The 13,420-nt window shown below is 37.3% G+C and overlaps 1 protein-coding gene across 6 annotated transcripts in view; it reads right to left on the bottom strand.

Moving 5' to 3' along the window:
• DCAF6 (DDB1 and CUL4 associated factor 6) overlaps positions 1-13,420 on the bottom strand; it is a 73,447-nt gene that overhangs the window by 24,874 nt on the left and 35,153 nt on the right. For 3 of the 6 annotated variants that reach the window (XM_064411088.1, XM_064411084.1, XM_064411083.1), the window contains exons 11-12: positions 11,879-12,046; positions 4,897-4,956 (exon numbers count right to left, since the gene is read on the bottom strand). The exons of 2 other annotated variants lie outside the window; for them this stretch is intronic. In XM_064411088.1, coding sequence (XP_064267158.1) covers positions 4,897-4,956; positions 11,879-12,046 — 228 coding nt within the window. The remainder of the gene's footprint in view (positions 1-4,896; positions 4,957-11,878; positions 12,047-13,420) is intronic. One more of the 6 variants, XM_064411085.1, reaches the window with a different exon arrangement.

Here is a 13,420-nt window from a genome sequence, read left to right as displayed (position 1 = left end):
CTCATTCATTATTTCCAAAAGCAACAGAAGTGAATGGAACTGAAAACTACAGCATACTGGTCACTCCTCTGCTGCAGAGATGGTTCTAAGGATGTTAATGGGCTCCTTCAATAGAGAGCTGCTCAATTCCATCCATCCATCCATCCATCCATCCATCCATCCATCCATCCATCCATCCATCCATCCATCCATCCATCCATCCCCTTGGAGTCAAGTTCCTGGTCACCACCTATCCACAAATGGCAAGTTTGCCATCACTCCTGAAGCTGGGCAAGACTAAAAAGTTCAAGGAAAGCAGCATCAGATGGAGCCTCACTACAGAGGTGCCATTCTCTCAGAACTCAGAGGGAGGGTTTATTTAGTGTATTCAAATGGGCTTTTCCTGACTACTGAGCCTTTTATCTCAGGATTATTTGGACAAAATCTTCTGTCCTTTCTTTAGTTTCTAGAATACAGAAATGGGACTATAAATATCCTTGCAGTATTGGCAGCACACTGACAAGTGTAATAAAGGAAAAGCTGCAGATCATCTTTGTGGAAGTCAGTTAAAACCTAACATGGCATTCAAACATAAGCCTACAAATTTCCCCACTAAAAAGGCTGTTGTCATAACAGTAATGGCTACAATGCTGGCACAGGATACTTAATTATGAAGATACAATTAAATTATAGCAACTATGAGATAGCACATCGGAATTTAAGCTAACAATCAATGCTCATATTTTTAAACTGCTGACAGGCAGAAGCCCACACACAGGATCAGAGCAGTGATCAGCTGTGCCAAAGAACTTTAAATATGCACTTCTACATGTTCTGAAGAGAAATTTAAAACCCCAAAACATACCACAAAAACCCTGAAAGAACAAATTAGAATACTTTTTTTTATATGAAAGAGAATTAACCAATTACAACCATGACCCTAATAATGCACAATGTATGCATTATATTCCCACTCCATGGGAAGAAAACCTTATAGCCCCTTTAAATTAAAAGTTCCAGTTACATTCTTGTTAGAGTGGAGCAAGGATAAAACTGATTTAAAGAAAGTTTATTTAAGGAACGGGAAACCTAAGAAATGTGAGGAAATATTTTTTAGTGCTATATAGACAGCTTGAACAAAAGAGACATTCTTTCTTAACTAAACGGGTGCTTCCTCTATTTTTTGACAATCTATGATTAATAAAATCCCTTTTTATAAATGTCTGTTCAGACTTCAAACATCCCTTCCTCAGCAAGTAGAAATATTGATTGATCCCACATACTGCACAAGTCACCAGGAACTGACACTGAAAGCCAAAAGTGAGAGTAGGAGAATTCTTCAGCTTCCTTTTAACAGCCTCAGACAAGACAGATCTTTGAGCTGGGAACCCAGCTAAAGACAGACAATTTCCTGCTGTGAATAATCCAAGACAACCCCCAAATAATGACTTTACTCATGGACTTCCTACTGCTGTGCAAGGTTGGATTCAGCACAAAACCACTTAATGCTGCCACTCAAAGTAACCAAACCTGGCTATCTTCAACAAGCCTAACTGAATACCAGGATTGTCTTTCTTAAAATGTCAGTGTCTGAAAATCTAACCAAGATGCATAAGGACTGGCTACAACTACTCTGGAAGCAATGCTCATATATGTCCACACCCAAAAAGATGGAAGAATTGCTGCAGACTTCACTAAAGAGGGTACTGACTGAGAAATTATTTTTACAAGTTTCTGGGAACAGATGGCTGTTAAACCATACTGGACAACAGCATTTTCCTAAATCTACAATAACATGAACTACAATTTGGATGGAGTCAGTTTCTTCTTTCAAGTAACTTTAGGGCATAACATAAACACTAATAAGAACAAGAAACTTTAAGAAAGACAGATGAGAGAAGAATCTGATAATAAACTGCAGAGAATTAGTTGTGTGGTTCAATATTTGATATTGAATTTACACTGTTAATGAAAGTTGACTGGGAGTCTCTGTGAAGAAAATGCTTTGCTTCCTACATAACTGAACATTCTTTCAGTTATGAAAGAATAACATAATGTCTACAAACCCTGAACTCTGTTTTCTGGGAGAAATGTGATGGCTTAAGACTGTCCAGATTAGAATGAAGCTCTGCTCTCTTTCTCTACTAAGTTCATCCCATCAAGGCAGATCTACTTCATACTGATAATGAAGGGAAGGACAGGAAAATGGTCCAAATTCTGTGATCTAGGCAATTCAGTTTATTAATCTGGTTGCCAACTCTATCGAAGTAATCACTGCTACAAGAGAAAGCTGTAGCTTGTCAACACTTCACTAAATTTTATTCTAAATCCCTCAAAAATACCTTGAAACTTTGCTTAATTTTACAGCCAAACACAGGATATTTTGAAGATACTATGAAGAGCTTTCAGTTAGTTCATAAATACTGCCCAAAGCACACTCCCATTAAATGGTCCATTCTCCAACTGTCTAAAACAAGAAGACATCTTTAAACTACCACTCTTAAAACTGAAGACAAAATTTCATTCATAACCTGACGTGAAAAAGAAATCCACAAACCAAACTGGCACAACTGACAGCAACAACCTTCAGACCCACTTTTGCACTTAGAATATGAACCTGTGCAAGTGTAACTTCACAGACACTGGGGCTCTCAACCATAAAGAGGTAAGTGCATAAGGACAAGTTTACAGACTGCATTTCCTAATTAAACTAACACTGTAAGGAACTTCAAGCCAGTTTGTCACATCTCAAATGCTGCCCTGTTCATTCATCTATTGGCAACCTCATGAGAAGAGGATAGTTAATTTCTCATTTAAAAAAACCTCAAAATAATTCCTATCCAGCACTATATTCTCTATAAAGACCTAAGAGAGATACTTCTGGAAGGGGGGAAAAATGATCCAAAGAGGAGAAGATAAGTTATGTATTTCAGAAAAACAGGAATTCTGTGAGAAGGATTTAACACGGAAAATTTAATCAGGCCTCAGGTTTCCTCTTTACTCATTCCAACTCAGGTAGTACCTTAAAATCCTAACTCTGCAATAGATCTAAAGGCCAAGCCAATCTTCCACTATTACAATCACAGCCTAAAACGTTTTTAAAAAGTCAAGTGTAGGTGGCACACAACAAAGACTTCTGGGTTCTGCTGGACTGTCAGAATGCTGGCATCATAAATGTATGTGATTGCAGTAAGAATCAAAGGATCTTTAAACCCCAAACTAGTCTTAAAACATGAATGCCAACAAGAGAGACAGGTCCAACAGAAGACAGCTGATTCAGTACTAAATAAAGAGAAGGCAGGAATAAGAAGGAAAGGTAATTCTCTATGAAAAGAACTGTTATTACTTAATTAACTACTTACACTGTTTTGAGACTTCAAATCGAAGTGAAACTAATGCAGTTAAACTTCAGAAATTCAACTGGATCTCAGCAAACTGTTTTTTCTGCTTATCATTTGAACAAAAGATTTCCTAATAAATTTGCCCCTTTTTCAAATTCCTTGTTTTAAAAATTAGAAGTAACATTGTCTGCTAACAAAGCAGAAAAACATTGCCTTAAACCAACTGGAGAACTGGTGAACTGAAAAGCAAATGTATTTGGGTTGGGGTTTTTTTGCATATTAAAAAACCTGAAGTGATTCTATAAGAGGGAATCTCTTAGTTCAGGTAGCTTAATAAAGAAAAAGAAACCAGTTTTCCTAAAATTTTAATTGTAAGAATCTTAAGAAACTTACAGACTTTCTATGTTAGTTCCAGGTTATTCTACTCTGATCAAATAATGTTTTATTCTGAGCCCAGAACAGAGAGCATAGCTTGGCCACATAACCATAAGCAAGGTTTCTATCTAAACCTGATTGTTGGAAAGATCAACTAAACCATGAATAATTAGCAAATTTACACATTGAGTTTTAAGGCTATTTTATCACAAAATGTATTTCCACAAAAAGAATTTATTTTGTCAAGGTGCAGCTTGATTTTTTCCCCCAACATTCTGGCATACTAAAGTAAGCCACAATCTCAATAGTTGCCAAACAGACTATTTTTCAGAAGTGGGATTTCAAAATGGCTTTCTAATTCAGAATGTGGAAGAAGACAGAGCTGTTTTGTGGGATTTAAGCTATTAAATCTCCACAGACACTTTGATATGGAAGCATAATGCAGAGTGCATGGCAATCTATTTTTAAATTAGCATCTATCACTCCTTAATTATTCAGCCATAAATATTCCCTACAGATGACATTGATGCAGCTGGAATAGGGTCACCTCTGGCCCACTTCAGTGCTCACAGTTTGGAGACTGATGCATAATGGGCACAGAGAAAGCTCCCAAACATTCTGCCCACCCCCAGTCCACAGGGATCCTACAAGAAACACCACTATTTGTTCAGCATGAGGGGTGAAGAACAAGGGGGTAGAGAGGGAAGATGCACCTCAGTGCAAGGAGTGCTCTGGAGTTACTCAAACTGCAGGAATCACAAAGTTCCACATCACTCATGGATAAGAGAAATTAATGTGGCATTATAAAATTAAAAGTTACTGCAATCTTGATATTTGCCCTTTGACCCAAAAAGAACCATTCAGAAAACACCCAACCTGTTTAAATAATTAATTTTACTTTGCATTTTACAAAAATATTCCCACTGTCTGTAGAATACATGAGACATTTGCTGTACCTACACTGAACCATAGTAATTGCATGAAGAATCGAGCTTAGGATGGCTTTCAAAAACAACAATTAACCTCACTCTGTTAATCATATTGATCATTAAATAATGAGTTTCCAGCAGATCTGCTTACAGAACTCTACTATATGTGGATGAACAGCATTTTTAGACTGTTTTTCATCATGAAAAGCAACTTTAAAAGAAGCATTGCAATCAGCTATGGTTGGGTATAGCGCATTTCCTGTCACACGCACCCTGTGGCTCATCAAGTGACATGGATCCAAGCTGTTTGTTAACCACTGAAGAAGGAGAATCTGAAACAAAAACGAGATTTCAACTTAAAACATAAGCAGCAGAGAACTGCACAGCAATGTCACGATCATATGTTAGTTTAAAATAAAAAAGCAGCAACATAAGGAAGCTTTGGGTTTGCTTAATGAGCAGCCAGCCATATTGCATTTTCTAGGCATGACAGAAGCAAAGCCACTTGTTTCAAACCATTATTTATTCACTGAGCAGCCTGAAGCTTGCTGACATGTTGATAATGAAAGTGCCTGTCCATTACCAAATATTTTACTGCATTCTTCACACTTCTGACATGTCAGGAAAAACACTGAAGAGTCACGACTCCTAAAGCCTTTGCTCCAGCTACCAAATGACACCAGTATTTCACACCATGTGCAAAATGTAAATTTCACAATATTTATACTTCAGCATAAAATACTCCATGGCATACCAGTACCAATACCATATTTAAATACTCTTTTAATGTTTTAGAACATCAAAGCACCAAAATACATCCTACTTATATGACAGTTTGGTAGTTCTGCATTCTTAGATGCTGGACCTCTGATGACTGAGAACAAGTCTTGATGAGTTTATCACAGCACCACACCCGTCAGTCTTACAAGCATCCCCATCAATCACATAAACAAATAAATAGAATAATCATCCCCCTCAGCAGATAAGTGCCTGTTTTCCCCCTGGACACTACCAGTTAATAACTATCACCAGCAGCACTCGTTCATTGCACAGACAACAGATGCAATATTCAGTATTTTCTGTGAGTCTTATTTCCCTTGTCACCTCTGAAGACCAGATCTTACTTCTATATTATTTGAAGATGAGCTGATGTACATATATTAATGCAGTATTCTAAAGATATTGGCTAGAGTATCATATCTTGGTTCCACTTGATAATCATCTATTATAAACAAATTCATCCTAAACTAAAAGGATTTAATATCCTGTATTACAAACTGAGTCACAGTCTGCCAGCATCACAACACGCTAAGTGACTTTTAACATAAATGTAGATCCCATATGAGGGAAGCAATGAAATAATACTCTCTCCTACAGGAAGCTCCCTTCCAGCTTTGAGCCAGAATCACCAGTGAGACCTGTTTTGTAGTACAGCCATAAAACCTGCTAAATCGATCAAGCTGCTTTAAATACATATATTCTCAAGCAGTTGTTCACTCCCAGCCATTGGTGGAAGCATGGCAGTGTGCTCCTTTGCCACACCGATATCCAAGTGCAGGGAAGGGGAGGAGGAGCAAAGGAGAGAGACCAGCAAAGTCTGAGGCAGTGTGTTCTGGAGGCTGCCTTGTTTTGGGAACTGGCTTGCACAGCTTATTTCTGTAACTGAGGAACATTCAATTGGTTCTGGTTTATCTCCCTTGCTCAACTATGCCCATGCCTTGCACCACACCTAAGTCAGACCACAGAATTTATCATCGAGATTTATGGCATGTAGCTATTAAGTAGATTTGCAGCATTAATATATTTTACTTCCCAAAAGTGAAGTGGTTTTTTATATATAATATCTAAATCGGAAGAGAAAGATTTACAGGGGAGTTTTTTCAATGGACTAATAAGCCACTTTTTAGAAGGTAAATCAGAGCAAAAAGCTGGTGTACCCATGTTCCACACCATGAGATGATCTCCTTGTGTTCCAGCAGACTCAGCACAGGAATCTGTGCCTCTTTCAAGGCCTGGCTTTGATCTTGGACTCACAAAGTCCATGGCTGGGATTAACTTGTATCAGAAAGGCTAAAGGGAGGGCAGGTCCTGGACTGCAAGCTGAGAAACCTAATGCATGACAGTGATCCCAGCTATGCTCTGTTCCTGCACTCCAATCCTTTCTAAAAGCTCATATGCCCTTGTTTAAAAGGTTTTGTGCTGCCAAATATTTCACTTGGCTGGAAAAACTCATCAACTCTGTAATTCAGACCTGTATGATCAGAAGACTGAACTAACATATATTAATTAGAAACATTAAGAAATTACATCTACTACCCTTATCAGCACTTCTAATTTTATTAAGACCTCACTCTATACAGCAGTAAGTAAAAGAGTAGGTATGTTTTGCCATGTGCATCATTCAACCACAGTAAGTGAAAATGAAAAGATTTCAAGGTAGAAGTCCACGCCAACAGAGGCTTAAACCTCCCACATCTCACTGTTACACCCAAGTCTGCATACAACTTTGTGAATGCATTTCACTTTAATAAATGAATATTTAACCAACATATAAGAAACATCCTAAATACCTGAATTAGCAGGGTTAAGAATAGAGTTGTTTGTAGCAATTTGAAACCTCCTTGTTTCCTTTTCCAAGTACTTTGAAGCCACAGATCACCAGCACCCCCTCAAGTGGCTCTGCAGTCTGGAACCCATACCTCAGGCAGGGAAATCAGCATGACCATGAAACCAGCCTAGAGAAGTTCAGGTAAATGCCTCTTTTTTTAATATATGGCTTTGTTTTGTAAAAAAAAAATCTGAAAAATATACTTTCATAATTTCTTATAAAGCTTTTGAAAAAAAAGTATTACCAAAACTGTGCCATATAGTTAAAAAAACAAACAAAAATCCAAACTCTTACCTGAGCCTTCACAGGCTGGGTCTACATCCCAATGCAGTTCACCACTGGTTGTAATGTCACCAGTACATTCTAAACTGGAGCACCACTTAAAGAGGGAACTGGAGATTCATAAATTTGGGGAACCTCAAACAGAAAATAGAAGATAATTTTAAGGTCAGTTATATGCTGAAGGATCTTCCTATAGTTTGGGCAATCAGCACCTGACTTCACCAAAATATTAGCATGCCACCTGGTTTTTTTTTGGTTAAAAAAAAATCTTCCTTGTTTCACCAGCTTCAGGGTGAGGTCTAAAGCAGTGAGAATTGTTTTAAAGTCCTAAACATGATACATGTAGAGGAATCTAAGAAATTAAATACTTGATTTAATAACTATAAATAGCTGCTTTGCACAATGAATATGCTCTCACTTACATATTGTGCATTTCAAATATTATTTCTACATTTTCAAATAACATTTCTACATTTGAGTGTTAGCAAAGAATCTAATGATAAAAACTGCTGTCATTCCCTTGTTCTTCTCCAAAACCTTTTACACAGAAATTAAGGTCCAGTTTGCTCTGCTTTAAAGAGATCACTGTATAGATCAACCAAAAGCTTAAAAAAAAGAAAAAAAAGTCGATTTGCAGCACAGGTTCTGCAATATGCCAGCATGCACATGTATATATCTGCATTCCACAACAAATGCAGTATAAATCAATTTTTTTTCCTCTGGAAAAAAAATGTTAATATTGATTCATGGTTTTGTGGGTAAGATTAGGTACAATGACCACTGCAGGAACCCTTGATCTATAATATGTTTTTTCTTTTTCACTTCATGATCAGCTGGTTCATGTTTCTGTTACTTTTCAAATTGAATTCCATCTCCCTGAAATTCTCAGAATGAGAAGTGATGTAGTAATTGTAGTAATGGTGATGCATATGTGGCATAGCAGCAATAACATGTTTAAAAGGTTTATTTTCTTTGTTGTTTGCATATAGCACATAAATGCAGTTGTTTAAATACTGCACTGGATCTATATGTTATGAAATGCCACAAAAATGCAAGTAAAAACTTGAGGTTTTGAGGGAGAAACCATACAATGAATAAAATCCAAACTAAACTGAAATATTTACCATAGTTCCCTAATTAAATAAAGTGAACCAAAAATATCTGAATCTATTCAATACCTAAGCAAAGGCTTGAAGACAAAATAGACCTGATCCATGCAGCACACACTGCTTCTAAAATTCAGCCAATTTCCAAATTTAGACAATAATTAAGAGGGGTATCCACTAAAACAAAATCTCTGTATTCTGAGACCTTTTGTCTCAGAGTCAAAACTCATCTCCCTTTCACATTCAAAAATATAAACTTTTGACCATATTTTTCTAAATAGGTTAACTACTACAGATTGATCTTACAAATTCTCATGTAACTGGGAGACAGAATAACTGCCACACAGGCTAATTTTCTATTAAACCTGTAAAAGCTTTCAGCTCTTGACATTTTCTGCCTGTAATTTCTTACATGGCTGGGATATTTTTCTCCTCCTACTCAAGCTTCTGTGCCTGCAAAGATAAGGATTAATAATGAAGTATAAATCAGAAGTAGCCTTAGTCTCACACTGAATTCCCTCCAAAATTGCAAGTGCAAATTATACAGGTTTTACCAGAGCAGGGATTGAAAACTTGCAGATACATTTTGTGGTGTAATTTTTTTTGTTTGAAAATGTACAACTAGTATGTGCCTGAAAACAGAATACCTGCCTCATGACAGGGCAGCAAAGACAACCTTTCAGGAAAAAAAATAGAGATTGTCTCTGTATAGGAATTTATTACTTTTAAAAGACTTCAAACAATTCAAAACTATTCATTTATTTTTCTCCTACATATTTCTGAACAGTCAGCTAAACACAGGGTGAGGAAACAACTGTGTCTACGGAGAAGCAAGAGACCAAAAATGTGCAGCTCTGGTTTTCCAAATGAATAGATTACGAATAAGCAACTTGCAAAAATAAATCTTGGGAGGTCAGAAAAGGAAAACAAAGTAACTTTCAAAAAAAGAAATGAGCAAGTACAGAGAATATCTCCATGTCCAGAGTGCAGAAATCTTATGAAGTAAATAAAAAGTGCAAAGGAGATCCCCAGTCAGAAGAAATGAGCTTCATTTGTTCTTTCCCAGAGCAGGGGAAGGAGGAATGAAAGAAGCTGATTAAGCACTACAGGAATATATTATTTTAACACATACAAATAGAAAGGAAAAGACAATGTAATATTTTATCAAGTTTCTCTAGAACTAATTGACCAAACACATTAAATATTTTCAAATTTAAATTTTTCATTTTATAACTTCCACTGCCTATACTGCTGAAGACAACAATTCCACCCATCAGACCAAACCTCAAGAAGATACATCCTAATGAGCTGGAGGTCAGGGAGAAAAATGCTTTCCCCTTTGTTTCCCCAGAAATAAATGTTTCCATAGCACTGAGTAAATCTGTATTTCAAAGCAATCATTTAGTAAGTAAAATGGTTAAATTTGCAAATTCATTGTCATGAAATTCATGATATGACAATGTATAGTGTAAATGTAAATTCATTTACATGCAGAATTAGATAAATATTTGAATATTAGTTTCCTCCAAGGCTGTGTGTGTGGCTCCTGGTGACCCCAAACAAAGCATTGGATGTTTCCAGTAGTTCCCCTAAAGTTTTATGCATATTCAAAAAACTCCAAGGGACAGTGTTGGAGGGGGTCCAAACTATGTACAAGACCCCTCTGCCTCCCAGTCAAAGCAATTGCTCAGCTTAAACCTTTCCATTTGTGGCACTATGGATCCTTGCTGTGCTCTAGGAACCCCACCGGCAATGGGGAGTAAAAATTACATTGCATCCTTGAAGGAGCACTAAGTAAGAGATGGGAGAGATGTACCAAGTGAAACCCAAACCAACACACCCTTCAGAGGTATTCAAACCCCCACAGATAAACCTCCAGACATGGCTGTAAACAAACTTATTCCCTACTTCAATTCAGTGGGAAGCAATTTAGCAAAAAAAAAATTAGTAATTAAGCAATTCTGAAAAGGAAATGGAAGATCAAGATTTATTGACTGCATTACAATTTTTCCTCTATCAATACTTATATTTGAGTTAATAAATTCTGATATTCAGTTTGTTGGGAAAAAAATAAAAGGCAAAACCAAAACCAGTAGATTTTTGGGGTGTTTTTTTTGTTGTTTTTTTTTGTCCTGGCAGGAAACTGCAGCCCCCTACAAGGCCACCACTACCACTGCTGTTCCTGTTCTCCTGCAGGTAAACAGGCACCCATGGTTGCCATCCCTAAGATAGGCACACATCCTCCCAGGATGGACTGGTTTCCAAAACACTCTAAAACCTCACTGCAGTATTTTCTAGTGTAGAAAGTTATCCAAAATTCAGTAACTGCCTATTGTGACTAGAGCATCAGCCACTGTTACATCAAATTGTTCTGTAGGGCTCCAGATTAAGGAATAGACTGAGCCATGGCAAGACAGCTGTAAATGTGTGACACAATGCTTGAAAGAAACTTAGCCACATCTCAACTGTCACAGGATTTATCCACAGAAGAGACACTGCTAGACATGACTTTGCAACACAAAATACATTGAATTCTCACACAGCATGCAGCTCACTCGTTTTTACATGGTGCCACAACAAAGTTTGCTTCATGTTTATGCTTTAGGGTTTGCCTCTTTACTCATATGCATGCTTCTGCCCTAACTTTCTCAAATATGTTATTGCAAACATATTTGAGGCTTTCTTGTAATGATTTTTAATTTCAGTAAGACAAGAGAGAAAGAGGATGGTGAAATGAAAAGTTGCTTTGTTCAAAAAAAGGAGAGCATATCTGGGACTTTGGCTAGGTACAAGTATTTTCACTACACTTATTGTAAAACCATAGCACTGAAGAGTGCCAAAACTCTGTTTTACTGAATTGTTACTCTGATTTAGAACACATGCTAACCCAAAGCCAAATCGTAAATGTTACTGTTGGATACAAGTAGCACCAAAATGCAATTTCAGTGTGCAATTCTCCTTCTACTCAGAACACAGCAATTTCTTGCCCAGCTGCTCTGATGACCATTGCCCAAGCCTGATACCATGCACCTAGAAAACCATTTCCACGTGTGTCACTCAACCCAAACGTGTTAGATCAATAAACCTGTCCATCCAACTGTTTCCCTGACCATGTGATGATAAACACCACCACATGCAAGGCAAGACAAGCAGCGAATGCAGGAAATGCCTTGTTCTGGAGGAGAAGCATCTCAGCAAACAACAGCAGCACAAACTACAGCTACATCATCTGCTGGAGAAACCTTGGCAAGTGACAACCTGCTGCCTGAGGGTCCCGTGAGGAGCCCTTAGGGGTGGCCTGCTCAGAAGAGGAGGGCTGTGGTGCAGAACCCTCAGCCAGCTCTCGCTGTCTCTGCTGCTCTGCCTTCTTGAGCCGCAGTCGCTGCAGGCCCCTACGGATTATTGCTAACTCGGGTCCCATTAACTCTGACAGAGGGAGGGGAGACAGAGAAAGGGGGGAAGAGAGAATTGAGCAATCAATAAATATATAGAACAGAGAGGAAAGGGTGGGGGGACTGACCAAAGAGACAAGCAACAGGTACTAAGTGTCATTGCAGTGAAAAAAAATTACTAACAGCCAGAAATCATAAAATAGAAATATTGAAATTGGTTTTCTCTTCCTAATGGCATTAATCACAGGACTTAAATGTCCAGGATTCGTGCCATACAGTACAGCCCCCTCCCCATCTCCAGCAATGAAACCATTAAACAAAGAATTATTTAAGGAAAATAGATACAGCCTGGTTAAACCAAATCAAAGCAGAAAACAAATATATTAATTTTGATGTTCCTAACACACAGAATAAATGAGAATATTTGGTGTAAAACTATGCAACTGTGGTCTACAGGTAAGGTTTCAAAATGAATGTAATAGCTTCCTGATGGTTCCAAAAAAAAGGTACATTTTGATCAAACCAAACCTGTGCAAAAATTAAACTGGAAAGAGGTGGCAGAACAACAGCTAAACTGAAAAAAAACAGACTTCTCTATGAACTCGTTTTTAATTTCAGACATTCCCTGCAGTTGAGGATTCACAGTCTGAAATCACTGTTAAATGGTCCTACAGATAAAGTAATTTATAGTATCAAAAGCAATTCTTAGTAGCATCCTCTTAATAGATTATTCTTTTAGTCCCATCTTTAGAGGCTTCACTGTTTTCATCATTTTGTCTTTATTCATTTGCCAGTTAAACTATTTTGGCATGTTAAGTTCATTGCCTGATTACCAGTACTTTTGCAAATTGCTATAAAATGAGGTGTCCGAGCAAGTTTTTATTCTTTCCATGCTCTTTGCAGATTTCCTCCACTTACACAAGTGCTGTGTGGCAAGTGCTCCTCTTTAAATAACACAGACTGTGTCTTTAATAGCAGTGCCTGAATCATACTGAAATGTTAAAACAGTAGAGACCATTACATTGGCAGGGGGGTCTTTCAGCCAGGCAAAAGCTATTCTGTAACCCTTATCCACACAGCGAAACAAACAAATCTTAAATTTTCTTTTATAACGAGAAATAAACCCAAAACCAGAATCCAGTAACTGGAAAGTTAGTGACCAGCACCAGTTAATACTGATTGGTTATGAGGTTTAAGGTATTTAGTCTAATATAATTTATGGGAAAATCATCCTCTGAGTTTATGGTTGATAACAAAAATAAAAAATATCGTTCCTAAAATGAATATGGCATCAAGGAGATTTGCTGTGAATTGTGTTCATGTCCCAAAACCATTTATGAAAAGAAAAACTCCAAATAGCCTAGGGAATACTTTTATGGGAATTTCAATGATGCTTAAAATTGCAGTT

The sequence above is a fragment of the Passer domesticus genome, chromosome 2 (assembly GCF_036417665.1).
Source record: "Passer domesticus isolate bPasDom1 chromosome 2, bPasDom1.hap1, whole genome shotgun sequence".
NCBI lineage: Eukaryota > Metazoa > Chordata > Aves > Passeriformes > Passeridae > Passer > Passer domesticus.
Note: the sequence above shows the minus strand (reverse complement) of the source record. Positions and strands in the feature narration are given on the sequence as shown.